The sequence below is a fragment of the Tenrec ecaudatus genome, chromosome X, assembly GCF_050624435.1.
Source record: "Tenrec ecaudatus isolate mTenEca1 chromosome X, mTenEca1.hap1, whole genome shotgun sequence".
NCBI classification, from domain to species: Eukaryota; Metazoa; Chordata; class Mammalia; order Afrosoricida; family Tenrecidae; genus Tenrec; species Tenrec ecaudatus.
In genome coordinates this window covers 77766272-77791860 of record NC_134548.1, presented here as the reverse complement: position 1 = coordinate 77791860, position 25589 = coordinate 77766272, and the positions used below count along the sequence as shown (strand labels likewise).

Sequence of the window (25589 nt, the reverse complement as noted above, 5' to 3'; positions counted from 1 at the left end):
AGATTGAGGTCAGAATAATTTGATCAGGATATGACTTATTAGGCTCTTCTAGTAGTCCAGGAAAGAGCTGCTGAAGGTATGAAATAGCTTTGTAAGAGTGGGGTTGAGAAGGAGGGGAAAGGCTTTGACAAAGAATATGAAAATAAATAAACCTGCTGCCATCAAGTTGATTCCAAGCCATAGCAACCCTGTGTAGGGTTTCTGAGGCTAGAGATCTGTATGGGAGCAGGCAGACTCGTCTTTCTTCCTCAGAGCAGTTGTTGGGTTTGAACCACCAACCATAGGGTTAATAGTCCAATGCTTATCTGACAGCACTACCAGGACTCCTTTACAGAGGTAGAATAGACAGAATTTGGTAATCGTTTTAGTCAGGGGTGAAAGAAATAGAAGACAGAGTGGCTAACAGTAAGAATAACAATCAGCATTTGAGTGGCTTCCTTATTCCACATCTTGTGCAAAATGCTTTACAAATATAATTTGATTACACCAATAACTCTTTTGATAGATGCGGCACTAAGGCTCAAATAAGTCAGGGAACTTGTCCAAGGCCATACAAATGGACCTAGTGGAGTTAAACATTGAACTCAAACAGTTTGGTTTCAGAGTCCATGCCCTTAACCTTTATGCTATACTGATTTTGGAGAAATTGGGGAAGCCATATTTTCTTGGCAGAGTAATTCAGCAGGCCAATCTGGACACTAGATTCCCATGTAACTCTTTCTCTGTCCTTTTCCATATTCATTTATGTGGGGAGTGGTGGAAGGTTCTTCCTGCTACCCCTCCAGCAGTTCTTCCTAAGTGCCCTTCACTCCTGTGGTGGGAAGATGGAGCTAGTAAAAGGGTGTAGGATAGGTGAGACTGATATATTGGAACCATAAGATGCAAAAGGTGAAAAACTGGCAATCCTTAAGGCCACATGGAGTCAGCAGACATGTTTACTCCACAGTCCACAGTTTTTTGGTTTGTTTTTAACTTGAGCCAATATTTAGGAGTTAAGTAGATTTCACATAAAAATCCGGAGTCCTGTGACTTTCCTTGATGAAGGAGTAGATCTGGCAACATTGAACCCACATCCCCACAGGACAACACTGGGATTGAGCTTCACCCTTTCAAAGGGGTACGTGCTGTGCAGTTCTCAGTAAAATATATTTGAGTCTGCACTTCCCCCCATCTTGGTTTACTTCACTCATTTAGTTACTTGCCTGATCCTTGCAGATGGTTAAGTATGCAATCCTTTGTTTAGAATGGTCTACTACTGAGGTTACTATTTCCCGACCGCCTCCCGCCTCCCTTCTTCTGTGATTGAAGTTAACAAGGGGAATGGCATAGGGCATAGAGTAAGCATCCTTTGGTCACACCCACTCCTCAAGTCATAAACTATTCCCTAGGGCAACAAGTTCAACTCCACAGAACAAAGCCATGAAGGAAGGGTTATCATCAAGTCTTACCATTTATTTCTTTATGGGATTAAAGAAGAACAGAGAGGACTCTGCTCCACAATGCAACAAAACAGAAAGCAGTACACATACAGACTCTCACTGAAACACAGAGGCAGAGGATGGGCAGAGACAACTGAATCATAGCTGGGTGAGGGAGAGAGGGATGGGGGAATACTTGGAGACCAGCTTGGAGACTCAGTCATAGAAACTAGTGCAAGAAATTCCTACTCGTGAAGCACAGTGTAGAAAATGGCATAAGAAAGCTGCCCAGCTCTGCTGCCTGTGACTGAGGGGAAGGGCAGCTGGACAAATGGTGATCTGGGTGGTGGGCTAGATAGGGGCAGTCATATGACTTAGAGGTGGAGTGTGTGCCCCTCTCCCCTGCCACTGGGCAAGGCCCTGGGCTGGTCTGAGCCAGGGGTCTCCTGGGCACTTGGTGAGGGGTAAGAAAAGATGGGAGTTCAAGGGTCCATTCCCTGGGGCTATCTAGGTGTCCCTTTACTTCCCAATCCCTTTGTGGCCTGCCCCCTCCTCCCACTGTCCCGCTCCCCGAGGGGAAATGAATTAGAAGGCAGTACTTAGGATCTCTCCAGACCCTAAGCTCCTTCACTTATACAAAAGTAAGTCAGAAAGCATTGCTACCACAGTTCCAGTTTATACATGCATGGGTTCACTCCAAATACAGTGGATTTGAACATATCTCTGTGATCAGTGCATGGATAGAGAAAAATTTTCCTATTAATACATTTGTCTTAGTTTCCTTAGGGAGCCTTCAAAGAAAGGTTCAATTAAAACAATGGCTTCCAAGGGGATCTGTTGGGCCAGTTAAACTTAAGGTAGTACGGTCAACTCAGAAAGTTATGGTGATTGGGGGAGGGGGGACTCTAAAAGCGTAATCTTGATAGATGTTCTCAAAGCACATGGGAGGATCCTATGGGCTTATTATGAAGAAACTTTAAGAAAATAGGAAAACACATTGGTAAGAAAATTCCAGGAAAGTTGCAATGAAGTGTTCTTTTCCTATCACAATGTATCTGCTCCTTCTTCAAGGATAGCAAGAGTTGTATTACAAGAATTTCATTGAGAAACCTTACTCTATCCACCCGACCGCTCTGATCTTGCCCCTTCAGACTTTTTTGTTCAGCATACTCAAAGAACAGTGAAGAGGAACGTGATTTAAAACCCTCAAAGATGCCAGAACTGCCTTATTGAGGTGTTATCAATAAAGCACACAATTCTTTGTGGAAGGATTAGTGAGATGAAAATAGTGCCTTCCTAGATGGTGAATATGTCAACAAAAAATAACATCACATTTTGATTTTTTAATACTAATTTCTATAATTTTTAGCAATACTTTTTGACTCATTCTTGTATAAAAACATCTCCATAAAGGAACTAGTACTTCTTCCCCTCCCCAGCTTAAAAAAAATAATAAAGTACTCTAGGAATAGGGTATGTGGCTAGGCCCCAAGTGCTGAGGGCTAAAAATCGGGGCTATCTGGGCAGGTCATAGGGATAAGGGAGTGGGGCACACTCTGAGAAATGAGAAAACTGGAAAAAAAGGATTCCTCACGCTCCTTTGGGACCCAGCTTAAGACCTTGGATGATCTTTTTACTTGGGCGGTCTTCCAGCCATCCCTTGGCCAACCGAATCCAGCTCTTCCCTTCTCATCCCCTTTTTGGCTTTACTCTAATGCAATTCCAGGGCTACATTCTTCCCTCAAGTCCACTGGCATCGCATTCTAGAAAGACACAAGCCCTTCTGGTACAAAAAGACCCTAGGCCTGTCCCAGGAACAGAGTTCCAACTCTCTTTCTTGTTTGCTTCTAACTTACTGCTATAGAGTTGATTCCAACTCATAGTGACTTTTTTGCTCCTACTGGCTTTTAAATATCTCAGGTAATGTGGTCTCTTCCTCCCAGTACACCAGGGCAAGACTAAAGGCCCCAAAGTTTCCTTGATGCCTCATCTCTTGTACAGTCCTCCAGCCTAAAAAAAATTCAAGTCTCTCAAGGGGCATCAATTTATTCTTGGGTCCTCTTACCAGTGTCTGAACTTTCTCTAGCAATTGGGATGGTAACCCATGGGCTAGGGATGGGAGGGAGGAATTCTCTTTGGTAGGCTGGGGACAGGGGCAGAGGAGGCTCATTTCTGGAGAGCTCTGGGATAATGCTACCAGATTCTCCTTCATGGAGGCCTGGGCTAGAACAAGACAGGGGACTATGGAGACCCAGGCCAGGCCTGATCCACTTGGGCTTAAGTCCCTCTTCCATATGGAGATCAGAAATGGAAACTTCTTTGGCCTCAAGGCCAAGATCTCCCGGGAAGTAGAGGCCCTTGGGTATATGTGCACCTTCTGTAAGATATGGCCCTTCAGACAGCGGCAGTCTGACCATGTAGCCTCAGCATTCTACATAAAGGCCCAACAATTCGGTTTCTATACTGTTTCCCCAGTGGACTCCTATGCATCTTTCTGTGATGGGGAGCTCTCCTTGAGCCTGCTTGATTCAACACTAAACACCACTTAATCAAAGCCAGGAGGCAAAAGCCCATTTGGCTATATAGCCCCTCTTTCCAAGACCTCTGTCCACTTGTCTCTGTTTCTCTCCCCATTCCTGACCTCCATTTTCTTTTACCATTTAATCACACGCCATTTCTATCCTTAATTAATAGGAAGGTGGGGCACAGTTTAACTAAGACCCCAACCTAGCTCCAATTGGGCACACCTCATCTCCTATCCACTCAGGGCCAGATGTGCTGAAGTAGGAGCATGTGCATTGCACTGTCTGCCGGTGCCTGTAGGGATATGGGCAGGAGGGAATTAAGGATCTTGGCAACAAAAGGAATGTGGAGGAGGGAAAGTGTGTCTCCCCTCTGTGCCCCCTGACATTCTCTTCAGGGCCAAGGCTGAGTGAGCAGCCTCCTTTCCCAGGATCAGGGCTCTCAGCAGGGGCGGGCGTTTCCAGGCCCTGCTCACTCCCTTTTTTGCTAAGCCCCATTAATGGGGCCCTGGGCCGAGGCGCCTGCTGCTCTTGCATTTTTCTCCCAGATGGGTTTTGCAACTCCCTGGGCCCCTCTGTTCATTCTGTTGGAGCTGCTTTGGGGGATAGGTTGGGGGATGTGTAGTCCCCCATTTCCCCCAGCCCCCTCACTTGTTCTTACGCCTCCCAAGGGAGGAGCCCCCTCCCTCCCATCTGGCGGGGGGGGGGGAGGGTTAGAGCTGATTTCAGTGTGTGGTGGTCTGTTCTCCCTCCTCGCTGTCACTCTTCCCTTGTCAGGCCCTCTTCTAGGGCAGGTAGTGCCTCCAGCCTGAGTCCCCCACCACCCTGGTTGCTGGAGAAGGACACCATGGTGTGGAGGAGCATGAGAACAAGGACACAGAGCCGGATCCTGCTGGGGCTCAGGTGGGAGCCTCCAGAGACTGGCAGCAGGGAGGGCTTGTAGCTGATACGACCTGGGGGATCGTGGCGGGGGTGGTAATGGTGGTACTGTTGATGGTAGTGGTGGAAATAAGAATGGTGGAATTGCTGGTGGTGGGTTTTTGGGGCCTCTGACTCCTTGAACTTCTTCTTCTCCGACTCACATGAGACCCACTGCACGTCACAGCACTTGGTTTCCGGCTGCTTTGGCGAAGTATCCAGCAACCCTGCCAATGGATAAGGGAGGTGTGGTAGGGTGCTCAGGGGGTGATGGTTATTCCTTACCTGGAAAGGAGCTTTTCAAAGCTGTGACTGTTCAGGTAGCCCTGTCTAAAGTTCCTCCCCCAAGCCCCCTCCCTCCTTTAATACCTTTCTTTTTGGGAAAGGTTACCCTGGGACCCTAGCTAACCCTCCATGATAACTATCAGGCTTGGCATGTTCTAGGTAGAGATAGCCACTTTGGCCTCTTCTGTATTCCACTTAGCCCTCCTTGCCCACTCTTCCAAATACTTAACCTTCCAAATACTTAACCTATTATCCACCCTGCTCCCACTCCCTTGATTGGTCCCTGCCTTGAGTCCCCAGCCTCCTCCCTCTTCCCCAGTGCCCTGCCTTTACCTGTACAGATAAAGCCAGGGAGCCCTCCGTACACCATTTCCTCATTGTCAGGGAGTATAAAGGGGCACCGGGTCTGTACCTCCAGGCAGTATTGCTTGCAGGGCACCCAGCGCTGGCATTCCTGCTGGGTCACGCTGAAGTATTCTGAGCACAGCCAGGCCTTGTAGACAGCCTGTAGGGGGTTGGAGGGGAAAAGACCATCAGACCAGATACCAGTCCTTTCCCACCTCAGGGAAGAGGGATGAGAAAGGAATGTACTTGCAACTTCTCAGTAGGCCTCGCCAGCCCAAGCCCAGGATCCTGTGGGTGGATATCAGAGAAGGTTTAAGTCAAGGTAAAAATCTTTTACTGTCCTGAAAGAGCTCCCACCTCATATATGGCCTCTGGAGCCCAAATCAGTAGTCACTCAAGATTTAGAATCAGTTCCTTGGCAAAATCACAAAATTTGAGATATCTCTGAGCTGGAAGGGGTCTTACCAATCACCCACCTCAACCCTACAATTTTACAAATGGCCCAAAGAGATGTCTGGACTTGTGTGTGGATATCTACAATGAGTTGACTTTCAGTTCCATTTAATTCAATAAACATTTATTTGGCTAATGATGCTAATTTTCCAAAATCAGTAAAGGGAAAGGGAGAATAATCCTTGCTTTACCTGATTAGAATATTATGTGAATCAGATAGTAAGACACATTTGAAACTGTTTTATAAACTCTGAAATGCAATTAAAATGTGAGGGATTATTTTTTTACCAAAAATAGTAATCTGCTTTATCAGGCACCACATGGGCCTTCAAGCTCTATTTGATTCATACTCTATTCTGTTGGTTTCAGCCCTAGCGTGGAGCAGACATCACCAAACCCAACCAAACTCATTGCCAGAGTGACCCCATAGGGCGGGGTAGAACTGCCGCTTGAGTTTCCAGGACTATAACTCTTAATGGTCGTAGAAAGTCCTGTCTTTCTCCCTCGGAGATGCCAGTGGCTTCAAACCACTGACTTTGAGGATCATAGCCCAGCACATAATAACTATGCCACCAGGGCATTTGGAACCTTCCCTTTACCTTTTCACAGGTATGCTTCCTGTCTTTCATATATCCCATAACTACCAGGCACTGGCACATGGCTAAGTAAAGTTCCCTGCCCCATATTCTTTAGCTCTTATCAAACTCATGGTTTTTAAACAGCGACCCTATTAACATATTGGACTAGAAAAATCTTTGTTGTGGGGGCTAGCCTGTGCATTGTGGAATACTAAGCAACATCCCTGGCCTCTATCTACAAGATTTCAATAGTATCCCCACCCCAACAGATGTCTCTAGACATTGCCAAATGCTCCCTAAGGAGCAACATCTTTGAGAACCACTGATCTAGTCCATTGTTACTCAAAGTATGGTTCTAAATCAAAAGCAGCACTTAAGCTCTTTTTAGAAATGTAAAACTTCAGGCCCTAGTAGACCCTGTAAAGTCAGTATCTGCAGTTTAACAGGATGTCCAGGTGTTCTGATGCATGGAATTAGAGCCCTACTCATATCCATTCTTGGTATCTTGAGGGCTATTTCATAAGTCTGCAGTCGCTCCGCACAACAATGGTTCTCAAAATCCTCTGGGGTGTTTGTTAAATATGCAGATGTCTCCCCCAATTCAGCTCCAAAATGATTGAATGGGCCAAGAAATCAGCATTCTTAACTAAGGTCCAGGTCATTCGGTTCAGGAGATATTCTGAACACTATGATCTACGTCACCATTTCTTAAACTACATTTAAACATCTACCCTAAAATTCAGATAATGTGGATTTGGGCAATGAAAGCCTTCCCCAAGGTGGGACAGGTGATGAGGGGGAGTTGCATGGGGGTAGGATGAGGGTACAACTGTACCTTTTGGTATCTCAAAGGCTTTTCACATATAACATAATCAAAATTTCAAAATTGACTTCTTGACTTTTATCTCAAATATGCTCCCATCCCCAAGTCTTGACCATATTACCACTATCCACCCAAGTATTCAAGCCAGAAACCTAGGTGTCAGCCTTCATTCTTCCCTCTAACTGTACCCCAACATCTAATCTATCAGCAAGACCAATCAAATCTAGCTACAAAATAAATCTTGAATCCTCTCCTACTTCTATCTTTACTTTTCGACCTCTGTGCAGGGTACCATCATTTCTCTCTTGGACAAAAATCTCCAATTTGCCACCTGGAGGCCCCATTCTTGTTCTTTCCAAACTACTCTCCATATAGTAGTAAAATTGATCTCAAAATGCAACCTGGTTAAACTCTTTAATGTATTTAGAGTAAAATTCCAAGTTCTTTCCATAGGCATAAAGTCCCGGGGTAACATGAACCTTCTTTCTCTTTAATCCCATTTTATACCTCTCCTTTCAAATGCTACACCCATACAGGTGCTCTTTCTTTGCCTTGAACTTGCTCTATATCTTCCCACCTTAGGATCTTGGCATTATCTGTTCTCTTGGACTGGAATGTTTGTCCTTGAATTGTTAGCATGGCTGGGTCCTTTCCATCTTTCAGATCTTAATTCAAATACTACCACCTCAGAGAGGATTTCCCTGACCATCCTAGCTAGAGGACCTACCTCTTCCCCTATTATTGTCCTTTGCCTTAGTAATTTCATCACGACAGATATTCATTTGTCTAAATTATTGTTTTTCTCTGTTGACCTGACTAAATAAAAGCTGTATAAAAGCAGATACGGGTCTGTCTCATTGACTACTGCATGATTAGTATTGAATACAGAAAACAAATCAATATATGTTGATTGAAGAGCAGGAAAAATAAATGGGGATATGTTCCTACTCTCAAGAAGATTCCAGTTTTGTGAGGAGACACGTATAACTTGAATCTGTGACAGAATATAATCTATAAGAGAGGTTGAACCAAGGAGCATTGAATGGGAGCAAGAAGAGAAGCTGAAAAGGGCTTCACTAAGGAAATAATAGTTGAACTAGAAATCTAAGAAGATTGACAAGGGGGCATTACAGGCTGACATAACAGTTTATGTGAGGCTATGGAGGTAAACAAATGCACAGCGTGTTAAAAGAACAGAGAATGATTTTTCACGAATGGGATGGAAAGGGTATCAATCTCCTATTGATGGACATTTCATGTTTTCAGTATTATAGACAATGCTTCCTTGAACATCTTTGTACAAAACTCTCGCACACTAGCTGAACTTTTATTTATATACATGTAAATTCCTAGAATTTAAATTATTGGGTCAAAAGAAGTATGTGTAAAGGAATAAGAAATGAGTGAAGAAGAGAAAAAAATGATGGTAAGAGGCCAGATACGAGAGAGCTGGATGGGGTGGCAGGAGTTAGTAAGAGAGGAGTAAGTGGTAGAGGCAACAGTGAGGGAGGAAGAGAGTAGCATCAGGGTAAGGGGGTAAGAGAAGCATAGGAGTTTGGGAATGTAAGACATGGTGGTAATAAGGGTATAAAATAAAACAGGATTGGGGAGAAAGAGCAAGTAAATGAGAGATGGAGGATCCAAAAGAAGTAAAGGGGTAAGCTGCTCCATTGTAGATGAAGTTGTTTGTTCTGGTAAAGATTTATGGCCCCAGAAACCTTAGGAAGCAGTTCTACTTTGCCCTATAAGGATCATTATGAGTTGGAATGGCTTGATGGTGGTGAAATTTTTAAAGCAATAAGGGATTAGGGTGGGATTAAATGAAGACAAAGTTAAAAGGGATAGAGGAATAAGAGAGGTGAGGGCATATAAAAGAGGAATAAATTAGAAGATAAGAAGAGGCTGTTCAGAGGAGGAGTTAAGAAAAGGGAAGTAATAAAGATGGGGATTAGAGTGAACAGGGGTAAGGAAACACGGAATGAGGGTAGGGGCGAAAGATAGGTGTAGAAAAGCAGGGCTAAGAAAGTAGAAAAAGAAACACAGCCCCTGTACTTCAGCACTCTGACCCCTATCCCCAGAATACCAAGATGGGTCTCTGCCCACAGCCTTGTCTGAAGTTCAGCAGCCTGGCTCAATCCTTACCCTATGCTGGGTGGAATCATCCTCCTTTCCACTGGCAGAACTCACAGGCCCCTTTGGGCTTCTCCCTGAATCTATCAGTGTAATATTCTTGTTCCTAGATGAGGAGGCCCCAGTGAAGTTCCCACCTCTCTCCAGGCATCTGCTAAGCAAGGGCTAAAAAAAAAAATAGAGGGGATAGGGAAGAGGAGATGGCTGGCCTGATAGTGAGAGAGCAGACTTTCTCCTTAATTAGACGACCCCCCTCAGTCCACACACCCCCAGTCAGAGTCACCATGGTAACAAGTGGGTGAGCAGATTGCCTGGAGAGGACACCAGGCCTGTGGGTGGCGAATCAGGAACAGGCAAGGAGCTAATGCGGGGAATGGAGGAAGAAGAGAATTACATGGAGCTGGGAGGTAATCCAATTTCTTGACCCCATGAAGACTAGCTGAGGCCATTACTGGCCTACCTGCTTCAGAGGTGGTCTGGAATCCAGAGGTGGCCTGGATTCCTTTATTGGGTGAAAGACCTGGCACACAGTGAAAGCTCGCCTTAGATTCTGCAGCCTTGTTCCCTGGAAGGGCCTAGGTACCTTGCCCAGGCTCAGCATTAGGACCAAGCCAGAAGTCAGTGGTTTGTTTGGGGATTTACAGAGAGCTTTGTACTCATCTGAAAAATCTGGGAAGATCCATGATAGGCAGGATTAGGAGAGCTGTGGGGCTTGCTGGAGCTGGGGTGTAGAGAGAAAAAAAGAAATGTCTCAAAACCAGGTTACAGTCACAGTTATGAAACCCTTGGAGAGCTCTTGCTCTACAGTTCCTCAACCCTGGCTGCAGACTAGAATCACTCAGAGAGCTTAAAAAGTCCTTGCCTGATCATATCACACCCCAAATCAACTAAATTATAATCCTTATGGGTGAAGCTTACTCATCTATAATTTTTTTATATATCGCAGGTAGTTTTAATATGCAACCAGAATGGAGAGCCATCTCAGTCCCACTTCATAATTTTATAGATGGAGAAACTGAGGTCTAGAAGAGGGAAAACTTGTCTTCATATACATGAAATAGTGACAGAGGGAACACTGAAATCTAGTTTTCCTGTTCCCAACTCCAGAGCCTTTCCTATTAAACAATCCTATCAGCTACTGTAATGTCTAAACTGAGAGGCAGGATCTAGGATGTGGGTGGGAGACTAGAGTTTAGAAGAACCAGGTTTGCTCTAGTGTTTCAGTCTCTCTAGATGCCCTGCATTTCCATTCATGTTGTCTGAGCTTAACCACCCTTGAACCTGGAGGTGTGTCAGTGGGGTGGGCGCCTCAACCTGGCAGTGTTCTCCTTTCCCTACAGGACCTCTTTCCCCACTTAAGTCCAGCTACTGCTGAGCTTAAAATCAAGTTCTCATTGCTACAGCCTCGTTCCTATGGTAACTTGGAGGGTACCAAAAATGGAGTAACTAGAGGGATACCAATTAACTCAAATAGGAAGCTAGGAAGGCTGGCCCATCCCTCTTAGAGCTGGGCTGTTGAGCAACTCCTGAAATGTGAGAGGGCAAAATGAAAGGGATTCCCAACTCCTTCTGAGATATGCATCTGCTAGATTAGGGAGAAGTGGGAAGACCTGTAAAGTCTCACCCTCCACCTCCTTGGTTTATAGCCCTGGCCATGATGTTCTTATCCCTAGCCTCCTTGGGAAAGAAGTGGCTAACATCTGACCCTCTGGGTACTATGTGCCCACATGATAAGACATACACACACAGACACACACACACACACACACACACACACCAAAACACATACACACTAAAGCCAGAACTCAGAGCTACTGATTAGAAAGAGAGGTGCATCCTTAGGCCCTTGGTTTTCAAAGAGTTAAGCTTCAATTTTCCACACCCAAGAAATAAGTAGTTTCCTTCTTGAATTCTAATGTGCTTTCTTCCCTAGGGCCTGTTTCCCCATCCAAATCCTCCCCGTAGGACTCTTACGGGCTGCTTGTCTTTTTAATATACCGCTGGGACCTTTGGTCAGATCCCACAGCTTCTGAGCTTGTGGAGGCAGAGCAGTTATTTGGGAAGGAAACTTTGCTTGGTGATGAAGTTACCAGATGACACATCTCGTAACTTCACCAGCGTCTGACTTTTACAGATGGGGACACTGAGGTCTATATTGAAGAGGATTGACTTAGCCAAGTCAGAGGTGTGCTGGAAATCAACTACAAAGCTAGAAAAGGAAGGGAGATGCTTTGCCCTCTAGTTCAATACTTCCTTACACAGAATTCATCAACACACCTAGAATTTGTATGAGAATCTTCCTTTGGTAAGGCTTGAAAGGAACCACATGGACCTATTCTCAACTGGATTTTCAAAGAGTTGGATCAGAACAGAGCAAGGTTAAAGTTAGTCTCCCCATCCCAGGGGAAGAGAACCATGGACATAAATCTACAGTCAGCAATCATTCATTGGGTGTGCAAAGTCAATAGAGGTATTACAGGGAAAATTCAGGTGGATGATTGCTTAAGTGGCTATGAAAATAAGCAACAGCCAAATGAACAGTCATTAGTTGAAGTGGCCTGGCTTGGAGGAAAGGTAAGAGGTATGGCTATAGATAGTGCTGGATGGCTCTAGAAAGTATGGATCAGGGAGGTTTTATATTTGTTACAAGTAGACTTGAAATTTGACCTGTTTGAAATGAAAACCATTTGACCATGTCTAGCCACTGTATATGCTACTCCCCTATTATCACCTTCATGGATCTAAATTGAGGCTCAGGGAGGGTAAGTACTTTGCCCATAGTCACATATCAAATTTGTGATTTTCTCTCTGTCTCTGTGCAGATAATTTACCAGTGCCAGATTACCCAATAAGCAAGGTAAGTATGGGGTTACTTGTGCTCGCTTATCAATCTGTGGTGAAAAATTTCATAGTTTTCCACGACATCAAATATTCTGCTTCTAGGTGTGGTCCTATGTGAAACTGTTCACAACAGAGTAGTAATAAAGCCCAAGTGAGCCCGGGTTTGCCTTGCTCATTGGATAACTCACCCCTAGCTATAGAAGAATGAATATAGAATCATCATGGCACTAGACGACCTCAACTCCAGGTCTCCTAGAGAATCTACTCAAAAACCAGTGAGCAGGTGAACTAGACTGGGGTAGGCAAAGCCTAGTCCAGGAATAAGCAAACTGTAGCTCCTGAGCCATATGCGGCTCTTTTGGTATATACATTTGGCTCTGAAGTAATATAGAAAAGTTTCAACAGATATTATTCAGTTAATGTTGATTGCATTTGTTTGTAAAAACCTATTTATGCCTTTAGAATAATTTTTCAATTGCTGTGTGAGAGAGGATTGACTCTTCTATCTCCAAAGTTTGCCAACCTCTGGACTAGTCTGTGGAGAAGCAGTGCCCTTAATGCACGAGCAGCTCCTGATGGGCCTAAATAATCGATTTCAATCGGGTGAGCAGAGTAGATTGTTCCAGAAGTGAAAAGTATTTAAATGTGAAGAATTCTAATTCCAAGATCACTACCAAGTATTACAAGCTTCTGGTTATATACTTCTTGTAATAATGAGTTGAGTTTTCCCAGGGCAGCTTCAATCTTTATACCGAAGTTTCAAAGCAATATGTTTCCATTTGAATCCCTTGCTGAGAATTTGCCTTTCCATCCCAGACATAGTGAATTTATAGTTTAACAAGATCTATAAGAATTACTTGGGAATTTGTTATAATATAAATTTGGATACAGTAGATGTGGGGTTGAAAGACAAATGCTCAGCAGGGAGTCAAATTGATTGAATTGGTTCAAAACCCTGCCTCAGAAAATGCTATAACCATTAAAGAAATTTTTTCCTGATTTTGAGCTAAGAGAACATATCCCATAGCTTCATTCATACTTCTTACTGGCTCTGTGGGAATACAGAAAAATATGCTTCCTACCTGCTATGCTAGTCCTTCAAGCATTTGTAGACTTCGCTGTATTTGGTCTTCCCATTCATTTGTTCATGCAACGGACACTTTCTGAGCATTTTAAGAGTGACTGGCAGTATGTTTGGGGCTACAGATAATAGAAACAAGTAAGACAAAATTGCTGTCATCAAGAAGCAGGGGAAGCAACTATGTTAAAAGTCACCATGATTAGTATTGGGTACGTCAGGCAAAACCCACAGACCTAAAAATGATTCTGACTCAGCAACCCTGTAGGACAGAACAGAACTGTCCCCATAGATTTCCAAGGCTGTAAACATTTACAAGAGCATATTGCCATCTTTTTCCCATAGTACATCTGGTGGGTTCAAACTGCTTACAGCTAGCAGCCTAGTGATACCAGGGTATTTGGTAGAATAGTATTTGATATAGTGGTATTATAGGTATTTGGGTCAGTTTTGTCATAAAGGAAGGGGCAATTAACTATGCTTTGCAGACCATGTGGCTGAGAGGCCGAGTGCCAGAGAGAGACTTGGCTGCTGGCTGAGGAGAGGTGCTGTCACAGATAAAAGACTACAACCTAAGTGTTTTTTGATTCTGACATGTGGTACCCTGTTACTTTCCTCAATAAACCCCAATAATCATGAGTATAATCTGTGAATTATGCGTAATCATTGCAGTGGATTGTTGAACCCCAAAGAGAAATGGAGGGTCACGGAAGACTGATGTGAGAATAAGGTAGAGTAAGAAATAGAGTAGTAGTAAACAGGGTAAGGTAAGTACTATGCTATTGTTGCTGCTGTTAGGTGCCAACACCATATGCATATATTAGGTGCATAGCCAAAAGCACAATTTCTCTGGAATTGGAGGAGCAGTGAACCCAATGGTATGGGTCAATGGAGTACTTTCCTGGGCCCGGCAGGTGTCTCCAATTAAACCTGGAAGTCTAGTTCCTCACAGGAAACAATATACACTGAAGAAAGAGGCTCTGGAAAGCATTCACACCCTGACCAGAAGAAACTCTCCAGCATGGGTAACTCTGGTATTGCTGCTACCCATACCATATCCCAATCCTCCTGGTAAAGAAACACTGAACTAGTAAGTACCACTTGGTGCAGGACTTGCAAGCTATAAGTGAGAATGCATAAGACACAGACTTTAATCCTGAGACCCTGGCTCCCTGAGCCCAATATACCAATACAGAGACTCACCTACATTATTATGTAGAGACTACTGAACAAGTGTTCTTGAGCCAACCTGTTCTGCAGTACCGGTCTTGCGAAATCTAGATTGGACTTTGAGTGTGGATGGAAGCAGCTTAATGGAGAATGGAGCCTGGAGAGTGGGATATATAGTAGTCACCTTTCAAACCATAGTGGATGCTTCCACTAAAGCTCTGGATAACAAAGAAGTTCTTGGCTCCCCACTTTGAAGGAAGACACCACTGAAACCTCATGTATAGCTTCAAAATATTGAAGGTCTAAAGATTGGAAGCAGAACATTGTTGGAGATAATGCCAGAGGATGGGCCCCTCAGGACCAAGGGAACTTGAATTGTGACTGAGGAGGAAGAGATTTAGTGGAGTGGAGTCAACCATGGTGGTATGAGTTGGGTAAAGCCTATGGAGTCTTTGGAACCTGCATTTGCTGATGGGGCATGCCACAAGGTAAGAAGAAACAGCTGCAAAATTGATAATGATAAGAACTTGGAATGTACGAAGCATGAATCTTGGAAACTTGAAAGTTGTCAAAAATGAAAGAATGCATAACGATCCTTACAAGCTAGCGAAGAAGATATTGGTGAATTCTATCAGTGACTGCAGTTGAAAATTGAGCAAACATCTTGATCAGTCAAGATGCATTGATCATTATTGGCAAATGGAATGCAAAAGTTGGAAACAGCCTTTGAAAGGAACAATAGTTGGGGAATATGGTCTTGTTCATAAAAAGTGAAGCTGGGATTGCATGATAGAATTTTGCAAATCCAACTACTTTATCATAGGATATACCTTTATCAACATGAAAGGCGCTTACACCCATGGATTTCTCAATGAAATACACATAAATCAAATTGACTACATCTGTGGGAAGATGCAATGGAGAAGCTCAATTATCACCAGGCAAAACCAGACTAGGGACTGGCTGTGGAACAAATCATCAATTGCTCATATGTAAGTTCAGGATACTGCTGAAGAAAATTAAAACAAATCTACAAGAGCCAAAATATCACCTTGAGTCTATCACACCTGAATTTCTAGAACATCTCAATAACAGATTTGATGCATTGGACACTAATGACAGAATATATAATGAACTGTGGGATGACATCAAGACTATCATGCATGAAGAAAGCAAATGGTCATTAAAAATATAGGAAAGAGAGCAGTTAATTTATCAACAACTTAGAGCTGTTGATAATCTTTCTTATGGTTTAAAAAATGCAATATCAGTTTTCATTCTCTTCTTCCCCCTCCTGTTAACCACTCTTTCCTGCCTTTATATCTTGGGGTGTTCTGCCCGGCCCCCCCCTGCCCTTTCCAGGTATCTAAGGCAGAGAGCCTGGATAGCTTTCCCATCAGTCATTGTTCACCCCGCTTGAAAATTAAAGCTAGAAAACTTTACTGAAAACCTTTCACCTGTGGGAACCACAATTCCTGGTTGCCTTGCTCATGTGTATGTGTAAAATCCTTAATAAACATTGCAGAGGATATATATATATATATATATATATATATATATATATATATATATATATGAAAAGATCATATATATATGAAAAGATCAAAGCAGTTGTCCGAAGAGACTCTGAAACTTTCTCTTAATCATAGAGTAGCTAAAGCAAATGGAAGAAATGATTAAATAAAAGCCTTGAATAGAATATTTCAAAGGGCAGCTAGAGACTAAGGGTAAAGAAGGAAGGAGGAAAGAGCATATTTGACCTCTTGTGGCAATCAGCCTTGGGCTGGTGTGGAATTGGTTTTTCCTCCCTACTGAAGTTGGAAGAGGTCAGACATGGTCCCCAGCCCATTTTCCCTTAGAGTAAAGAAATAAGTCCATATCACACAAAGAAATCAGCATAAATGAAGACTTGGCAATGTGAAATACTGCTGAGTTCAGGCATTGTCGGTAGTTATAGGTTGCAAAGATAAACATGATGGTAGACAAGGACAATGCGGAAAGCGATGGCTAGATGAAGGTATGATTTGTGTGCTGAAGAAAACAGGAATTCATTTTCTAGGCAATGAGAAGCCTTGAAAGGGTTTTATGTAACTCCTTATTTAAAGATCACTATCACTTTCATGACTAAATTTTCAGGGTTATGTCTGCAAGTATGGATGATGGAACACAGGCACCACAACTGGAGGTAGACCATTTAGAAGACTTGCAACAATCTGAGAGATGATGGGGATTTCAGCTAATGAAGTAGTAGTAAAGAACGAAGATAAATGAGTCAACGTGAGAAGACATGTTAAAGAGGTAGAATCACCTGAAGCACTTATGATATGGAGAATGAAGTTGAGGGAAGGGTCTAGGATGCATCTCAGATTTTTGATGAAGGAAGGGATTATAATGAATATAGAGTAGAAGTGACTTAATAGACTGCAGAGAAGTAGAAGAGAACATGTCCTGAAAATGAAGGGGAGAGTTTCAAAGAATAGGGTGTGGATAAAAAATAAGGATTTGAACTGGACTACACTGGTTTGGGCAATTAGGAGGCAATCTAATAATGTTAAAGCAGACGGGCAGCAAAATAAAGGAAGGCCTTCAGTGAGATGAATTGACACCGTGGCATCCACGATGGTGGTGGATATACCAAAAGTTCTTGCAAAGTACTTGAAAACCCAGGCTCCGGCAACTAAACCAGACTGGAGTAAGGTAAAGATTCTAACAAAAAGAGGAAGTGGTGAGTTGTGTAATGTATTTGCATAAAGTTTTATAGGTCTTATGGAGAAATAGGAGGTGCATTAATGAAAAGCACATAGAAAATGCAGTAAACAGGAAAAATAGCAATAGTTAATTTCAGAGAAAATAAGCTATCCAAATATTCTACATAACTTAGATGTGAACAGTTTTGAAAACCCTAATAAGATTAATGTGGAATAGTGCTAAACCTGGACATTGTGATAGGTCATTAGATGTGTATGGAAGAAGGGAAGTATGTATCCATATTGTGCTGCTCATAGTAAGAAAGCTAAATCCTCTTCTAATAAAATTAAAAGGCAATTGATATTTACAAGAGAAAAATCAAGAAATAGAATTGGCCCTTTTATTTAGAAATGTGGAAGTAAATATGAGATGAAACAATTGAAAGAGTTTAAATGCTGAAGAATGCTTAAATGTTTAATCTCTGAAGAAGGAGACTCCAATGTCTTCTAGGTTGCAAGATGAGGTCAATTACTGAAAGTGAAGAGCCAGTTTCCGGGGAGCTGGTGTCTGTGTCAACTTAAGGCAACGATCCTGACACTGAGCTTACTTGGGCCTGCAAACAGTGTGGCATGCTGAAATCTACTACAAGCTGATTTCATCAGTTGATCCACAGTTCCTGAAACTCACTGGAGTGGATGACCAAATCTACTCTGAGTTCTGAAAACATTTTGAGAAACTCAGAACAGATGTTTTGGACTCCGGAGAGCTCAAATCAGAATCAGTTAAAGAGAACTGGAGGCCATTCTGCTTGAAGTTTGATGGGATTGTAGAAGATTTCCGCTATGGCACTTTGCTACAACTAGATTGTTCTCAGGGGCTACACTGAGGAAAAGACCATTTTTGCCCCCAGAATACAGTTTTTGTTGTCATCAAAATTGCTAGGAACCGGGAATTTCCATCCATAACAAAACAGTTTATAGCAGTGTGCAGGGCAAAGGAGGAGAGAAAAGAGCTGACAAAGGAGGAGTGAAAGGAAGCAAGACTGGAGAAAGCAAAGGAAGAGAAAACAAGAAAGCTGACAAAGGAGAAAAAGCATAAAAAAACTGATAAAGAAATTAACAAAGGTGATATAATTGCTATGTAAGGTAGACATGGAACAATGGCTCAACTGCGCCCACAAGTACCGCAGTACCATATGGACAGACTATTTTGGTGAAACGTATGTCCTTCCTGCAATTGAAGACCTACAAAAGGACATCTTTCTAGCCTGATAATCAGAAGTGCCTCTTGTTTACACTGTCTTATATCTCTAGTTGTATGACTTTACTAGTGGGAGTCTTGCTTATTAGTGTTATATCAATTTGTTGTTCTTACAAATGGTCAAGTAAAACACGTTGTAAATAAATTTTCTTTAATTCTTATGATTGTCTATACCAGTGTTTGACTTGGACAAGGTATTACGATTATTTGATGTTTCAGGATTTTTTTCAGGTATGTTATGTCTTCAGTCATGCTTTGCATATAATATTTATGACTGTTTTTAAATAAATAAAAAGAATGAAATGGGTAGTATAGCATACTATGTCTATCTGTGTAAATATATTTACGTATTCATATATTTGTATATTTATCTATCTTTGATGATATACTTTGATATACTCTTGTCACTGGAAATGCTTTCTAAAATTAAAATTTGGAGAAAATGAAAAAAGTAAAACAAAACATAATCCAATCAGCAGGCACAGACCTTAAAAACTAGGGAATGATTTGATATATGAACTAATCTCAATTAAAACAATCAAAAATTTTAATTTCAACTTTTAAAAACCAACAAAATAAAACCCCCAAGTTTTAACTTAACCAATTTCATCAGACTCAACCCCATACTGTAAAGGATAAAAACAAAGGGAATGAGAAGAGGGAAATTTGGAAACCTCTGTGCCATGGCTCTGTAAGCTACCTCAGGATTGGTGCCACTGTGAAGGCGACAGCCACAGCTTCCTTTGAGCTGCACAGAAACATGTACAGCATGAAAGCTCACTCTTCCCTTTCCTCTTATTGCCAGGCACATCTGTTTGCCACACACAGCCAGTTCTAGACCCAAGCAGAGGGAATATTTTCTATCCTTCTACAAAGATCACCATGAAATAAGCTCCAGGAACCCACCTTAACTCCTTCCTAAATATCATGCTTTGATGTACAGATGTGAACCTGTTGAGAACAGGAACTTGATGAAAAGGTGACTGTTAGCTGTGCTGGGTCTCTGGGGATGAGGTGAATCAAAGCTTTGGAGTCCTTCCATCTCTCTCTCTCTCTCTCTCTCTCTCTCTCTCTCTCTCTCTCTCTCTCTCTCTCTCTCTCTCTCTGCCTCTCTGCCTCTCCCCTCCCCCATCTAAGCATGACTTTATGTCTTCATTCACTAAAATTTTTTTCAGTTGCTTTCTAGATGCTCAGACAATTGATTTCCTGCTCCCAAAGGACCCAAGAACCCTCCTTTCTAGTCTCCAGGGGGTCTACTCTAGTGTTATCAATCTCAGATGGGAATTAAACAATCATTTGGATTAAGCACTCCTAATTAAGATGAGGATAATAGGTACTGTTCAGTGCTTCAGGAAGTCTGGTGATGTAGTGGGTCAAATGTTGGGCTATTAACTACAAGGTCAACAGTGAGAGGACATCAGCTCCTCTGCAGGAGAAAGATGAGGCTTTTTACTCCTGTAAAAATTTAGTCTCAGAAACCCACAGGGACAGTTCTATCCTGTCCTAGAAGGCTGCTCTGGGTCAAAATCTACTCTCTATCAGTGGATTTTTGTTTTGTTTATCAAATGCTTACTATATACCAGTCTCTCTTCTAAGCACCTAATCTTTATTAATTCATTGAATCCTCAGAACCATTGCCTGAGATAGGGACCAACTATCACAGATGATTTTTTTCCCATTGAAATGTTTCAGCAAACTGAAAAAGCACTGAAAGCACTCACTTGTCTATACCAGGAAATTTGGAAGACAGTTACATGGCCAACTGACCGGAAGAGATCCATATTTGTGCCCATTCCAAAGAAAGGTGACCCAACAGAACGCTCAAACTTTAGAATGATATCATATATATCGCATGCAAGTAAAATTTTGCTTAAGATCATCCAACAATGGTTTCAGCAGAACATTGACAAGGAACCACCAATAGTTCAGACCAGATTCTGAAGAGGGTGTGGAAGAAGGGGTATTATTGCTGATGTCAGATGCATTTTGGCTCTAAGCAGAGAATACCAAAAAAGATTTTTGCTTGTGTATCATTGACCATGCAAAGGCATTCAACTGTGCTAACCATAATAAACTGTGGCTAATATTAAGAAGAATGGAAATTCAGGAACATCTTACTGTGCTCACTGAGAATTTGTACATGGACCCAGAGGCAGTTGTGCAAACAGAACAAGGGAATACTGCATGGTTTAAAATCAGGAAAGGTGTGCGTCATGATTGTATCCTCTCACCATACTTGTTCAATCTCTGTGCTGAGAAAATCATCATAGAAGTTGGATTAGATGAAGAAAAATAGGGCATCAAGATTGTTTAGAAAATTTATTAACAACCTATAATATGCAGATGACTCAACCTTGCTTGCTGAAAGTGAGGATGAATTGAAACACTTGCTGATGAAGATCAAGGATTGTACCCTTCAGTATGGATTACAAATCAATGTAAGAAAGATCAAAATCCTCATAGCTAGGCCAATAGTAACATCATGGTAAATGGAGAAAAGGTTGAAGTTGTCAGACTTTATCTTGCTTGGTTCCACAATCCCTCATGGAAAGCAGTCAAGAGATCAAAATACATGTTGCATTAGGTAAATGTGCTGCACAAGACCTCTTTAGAGTATTGAAGAGCAAAGATGTTCCTTTGAGGATTAAGGTGTGTTGACCCAAGTCATGATATTCTCCATTGCATCATTTGCATGTTATTATAGTTGGGCATTGCATAAGGAAGACAGAAGAAGAATCAATGCATTTTAATTGTGGTGGTGGAGAAGAATATTGAAAATACCACGAACTGCTAAAAGGACAAACTGACCTGTGTTGGCAGAAATAAGACTAGAGTACTCCTTAACGTGTTTCTATGATGATGGCAAGATTTCATCTTCCAGACTTTGGACATGTTGTCAGGACAGTCCAGTCCCTGGAGAAGGAAATTGTGTTGGGTAAAGTGGAAGGGCAGCAAAAAATAGGAAGGCTCTCACTGAGATGGATCGACACAGTGGCTTCACCGATGGACTCAGACACAGGAACAATTGTGAGGGTGTCCCAGGGTCATGCAGTGTTTCATTCTGTTGTGCGTAGGGTTGCTATGGGTTGAAGCTACCTCGATAGCACATAACAACAACAACAATTTACAGATGAAGTTAGGGAGACTCAGAATGAAAATAACATGGCCAACGCCACACAGCTAACAACAATAACTGTGGCTAACTGTGCTCTCGAGAGATTAGCATTGGGCATGTCATTAAAGCTTTCTAAAGATCCTATTTTTTTAGTCCCATAAGTGAGGAGAGGAAGGTTCCATGTGATGTCTCAACAACGATTCCAGGAAGAAGACAGATTCCAAAATGGAAGTTGAAACCAGGTTGATCTGACTTGAGGATCTAAGCTCTTATACACCATGGTACCTTTTGGATGGTTCCTCCAATTAAACAACACTACCAAAGTGATTAACTGGTTTCTCAACCAAATCTCTTTTTGATGGAATTTCTGATCAAGTTGGAGAAGATTTCTAAGTCTGGAGAGGGGATGCCTGTCTGAATGAAGTATTTTCATCCCACCCTCCATAAGAATACGGCTTTTCAAGAGAGGGTGGGGATAGGAAGAACATTTGAGCTACTACCAACCCACTGCCATCAAGCCCACTTAGACTCATAGTGGCACTATTTAGGATTTAGGAGGCTGGATGTTTTTACAGGAACAGGTAGCTTCCCTCATTCTCCCATGGAGCAACTGGTGGTTGAACCACAGACCTTTCCGTTTGCAGTCCAAATGCTTAACAAACATCGCACCAAAGCTCCATTTGAGTCCTCCTACCAACACCACTCAAACATGGCTCCACACATAAGAATAAGTGTGATGACAGTGTAGGACTGGGTCATGTCTCATTCTGTTGTCTATAGGGTCGTTATGAGTTGAGACCAACTGGATAGCACCTAAAACAACAACAACCATCTCCCCTGCCGTTGAGTCATTTCTGACTTGGAGCTACCCTAAATAATGTTTCTGAGGTTTTAAATTTTTGCAGTTGCAGATAGTCTCAATTTTCTGTCATGGAATGCCTGGTGGGTTTGAACTACCGACCCTGTAGTTAGCAGCCCAATGCTTACCCTGTAGTGTTACCATGGCTTTTTCATTTGGGAACTTCAGCCTACAAATAATCATTTCCATTCTGCCATCACTTTTTCACTTTTTAAACACACACACACACACACACACACACACACACACACACACACACACCCCTTTGAATATGGAACATTGGAATGAGATAAGGAGATGGCCATTGCTTTGCTTCTTCCAAGTACACCTGCTTCTACTTGGGTCCTGAGATTCAGCAATTCAGGCTCTGGTCTTTGACAGTTATTGAAGTCAGCTGTCTCTAGTAGAATTGGCTTCTTGCTTTAAAATAAATCCTTCTCCATCAAGCTGATTCTGGCTCATAACAATCCTATAGGACAGATAGAACTACTCCCTAGGGTTTTCTAGACTGTAAATTTTCACAAGAACAGGCACTGTCACTTTCTCCCATGGAATGGCTGGTGGATTTGAACTGCTGATATAGTCAGTCACTCAGCAAGTAACCCACTTCATTACCAGGGCTTCTTATTTTTTGCCTTGGGTCATGAGCTAGCCCATGCCAGCTGCGTCTTGATACCTAGGTGATCCTGAAAAAGCCTTAGCATGGAAAACTCCAAAGCCAGAGTCTGTTACTTCAGGAAGGTCACAACCCAGCTATGCACTTGACCTAATTGTTCCTTCTCCTCTCTTACTTCAAAAATGCTCTTAATCACAAAGCTTTCGTTCTAGCTAGAGTTGGGTTCAGATTCTAGCTCTGCTACTAACTAGTTGTGTGACTTTGGGTAAATCACAGGGGCAAATTACCCAACAAGCAAAGCAAGCACAGGCTTATTTGTGTTTACTTACTAATTTGTAGTGAACAATTTGACATAGTTTTCACGTCTTTTTTTCCTACTCTTCTTGACTAGTTATTGTGTTCCTGTCAGAGATTGCAACTTTGAAAAGGACTTTGATTTTGCAGGAAGGTGCTGTGGGGTTGAAAGAGTGACCGATGTCAACCATATTTAGAAGCAGAATCTTTGAGGTAGTGAAAAAAATGTGAAATTGTTCACTACAGATAGGTAAGTAAGCAAAAGTGAGCTTCTGCGTACCTTGCTTATTGAGCAATCTGACAGTGGTAAATTGTCCACACTGAGGCCACTGATTTGTTATGTGACTATGGGCAAAGTATTTCCCCTCCCTGAGTCTCAAGGAATCCAAGAATATAGTCCATGGAGAAAGCATTTATAGTGGGGAGACAGGGTCAAATATCTTTAAATTCAACCAGCCTTTGGCCAAATTTGAGGTCTGCTTGTATCAAATATGAAGCTTCAGGGAAGTTAACTTCTCTAATTCATACTTTACTCATCTGTAAAATGGAGATAACAAAAGTACCTATCCTTACATTTGAAGCCCAGGTGGTGCAGTGGGCAGAGCTAGAATCAGAACCCAACTCTAAATCATGCCTGAGTTAGGTTCAGATTCTAGTTCTGCTACTAAATAGATGCTTGAGTTTGGGTAAATCCCAGGGGTGGATCACCCAATAAACTAGATAAGTATAGGCTTACTTGTGTTTACTAATCTGTAGGGAACAATTTCACATCATGTCTTTCACCATGTCTTTTCTTACCTTCCTTACTGGGAATTCCATTTCACAAATAATTTCTGTAAGGCAAATAGCACCAAGGTTTACCCATAGTACCTTTATATCAGTACAGATTGAGTAGTACGATTGTTTGCTGGCATTCCCTGGATTGGCCTTGACTTCAAGCTCCAGCTTCAACTCTTACTAGTTGGATAGATTGAGTTAACCACTCAACTGCGCTGAGTCAGTCTTCTCCTTTGTAAAATGGGGCTAAATAAATTCACCTCACAAGATGGATGTAATAATTAGTAAAGATTGATGTATATATAGAACCCTAGTCGCACATTATGTAAGCACTTGCTGACTACCTAAAAGGTTAGTTGGAACCCACCAAACATTTGTTATGGAGGAAAAAGAGAATAGCCGCCTGCTTCTGAAAAAGATTTACCGCCTTGGAAACCCTATGTGGCAGTTCTAATCTGTGCTACGGGGTTGCGATGTGTGGGAATCAATTCATAATCAATGTTTTTCAAAATTATTTATTTTTAAAATCATTTTAGTGGGGGCTGTTTCAGCTCTGATAACGATCCATACATCAATTGTATCAAGCATATTTGTAAATATGTTGCCATAATCACTTCTAAACATCTACTTTCTATTTGAGCCCGTTGTATCAGCTCCTATTTTTCCCCTCCCTCCCCCCTCCTACCCTTATGACTCCTTGATAAATTATAAATTATTATTATTTTCATATCTTACACTAACCGCTGTCTCCCTTCACCCATGTTTCTGTTGTTCGTCCCCCTGGGGGGGGTGTTATGTGTTGATCATTGTGATTGGCTCCCCCTTCCTCCCATCTGACCCCCCACCTTCTCCCCACCCTCCTGGTAGCACTACACCCATTTCTGTTCCTGAGGGGTTTATCTGATTTTTTTTAATAATGAATATGTATGTAGAGTTCCTGAGATAGTCTCTTTCTTTTGCATTTCCTCCTTTTAGCTCTACAATTTAAAGAATGATTTTTTAAAACCTGTCACAAATATGACTAGAAAATGGCTAATATCATGAAGACATTTAATAGAGTTCATATAACTCAATTAAAAATAGGACACGAACAAGCCATTCATAAAACAGAGACTACAATTGTCTCAAATGAGAAAACAATACTTAACATAAAGGATGCAAATGAAAAGCCATTTTTCAACTCCAAAATTGATAAACTATACAAAATATGATAATAGTCAATGCTGCAAAGCCTTACACTATTGTCAAACTTATAAACTAGAATAATTCTTCTGGAAAGAAATTTCGTAATATATGATGAGACTTCAAAATGTTTACGAAAAATGTAATTAGAAATAAGGGAATCTTTCCATAAACTTTTTAAAGCTCTGTCATATAGCAAGAGACTTAAAAAGATTAATGACCTTTGATTCTATAAAT

General features: G+C 41.9%; 1 protein-coding gene and 1 pseudogene across 1 annotated transcript in view; one reads left to right on the top strand and one right to left on the bottom strand.

Moving 5' to 3' along the window:
* Nucleotides 1-1442: 1442 nt before the first annotated feature.
* Nucleotides 1443-25589, bottom strand: part of NALF2 (NALCN channel auxiliary factor 2) — a 39844-nt gene continuing 15697 nt past the window's right edge. The window contains exons 2-3 of the mRNA XM_075538922.1: nucleotides 5477-5648; nucleotides 1443-5085 (exon numbers count right to left, since the gene is read on the bottom strand). Coding sequence (XP_075395037.1) covers nucleotides 4700-5085; nucleotides 5477-5648 — 558 coding nt within the window. The 3' untranslated portion in view covers nucleotides 1443-4699. The remainder of the gene's footprint in view (nucleotides 5086-5476; nucleotides 5649-25589) is intronic.
* On the top strand, nucleotides 17768-18347 carry LOC142434692 (protein PBDC1 pseudogene; annotated as a pseudogene).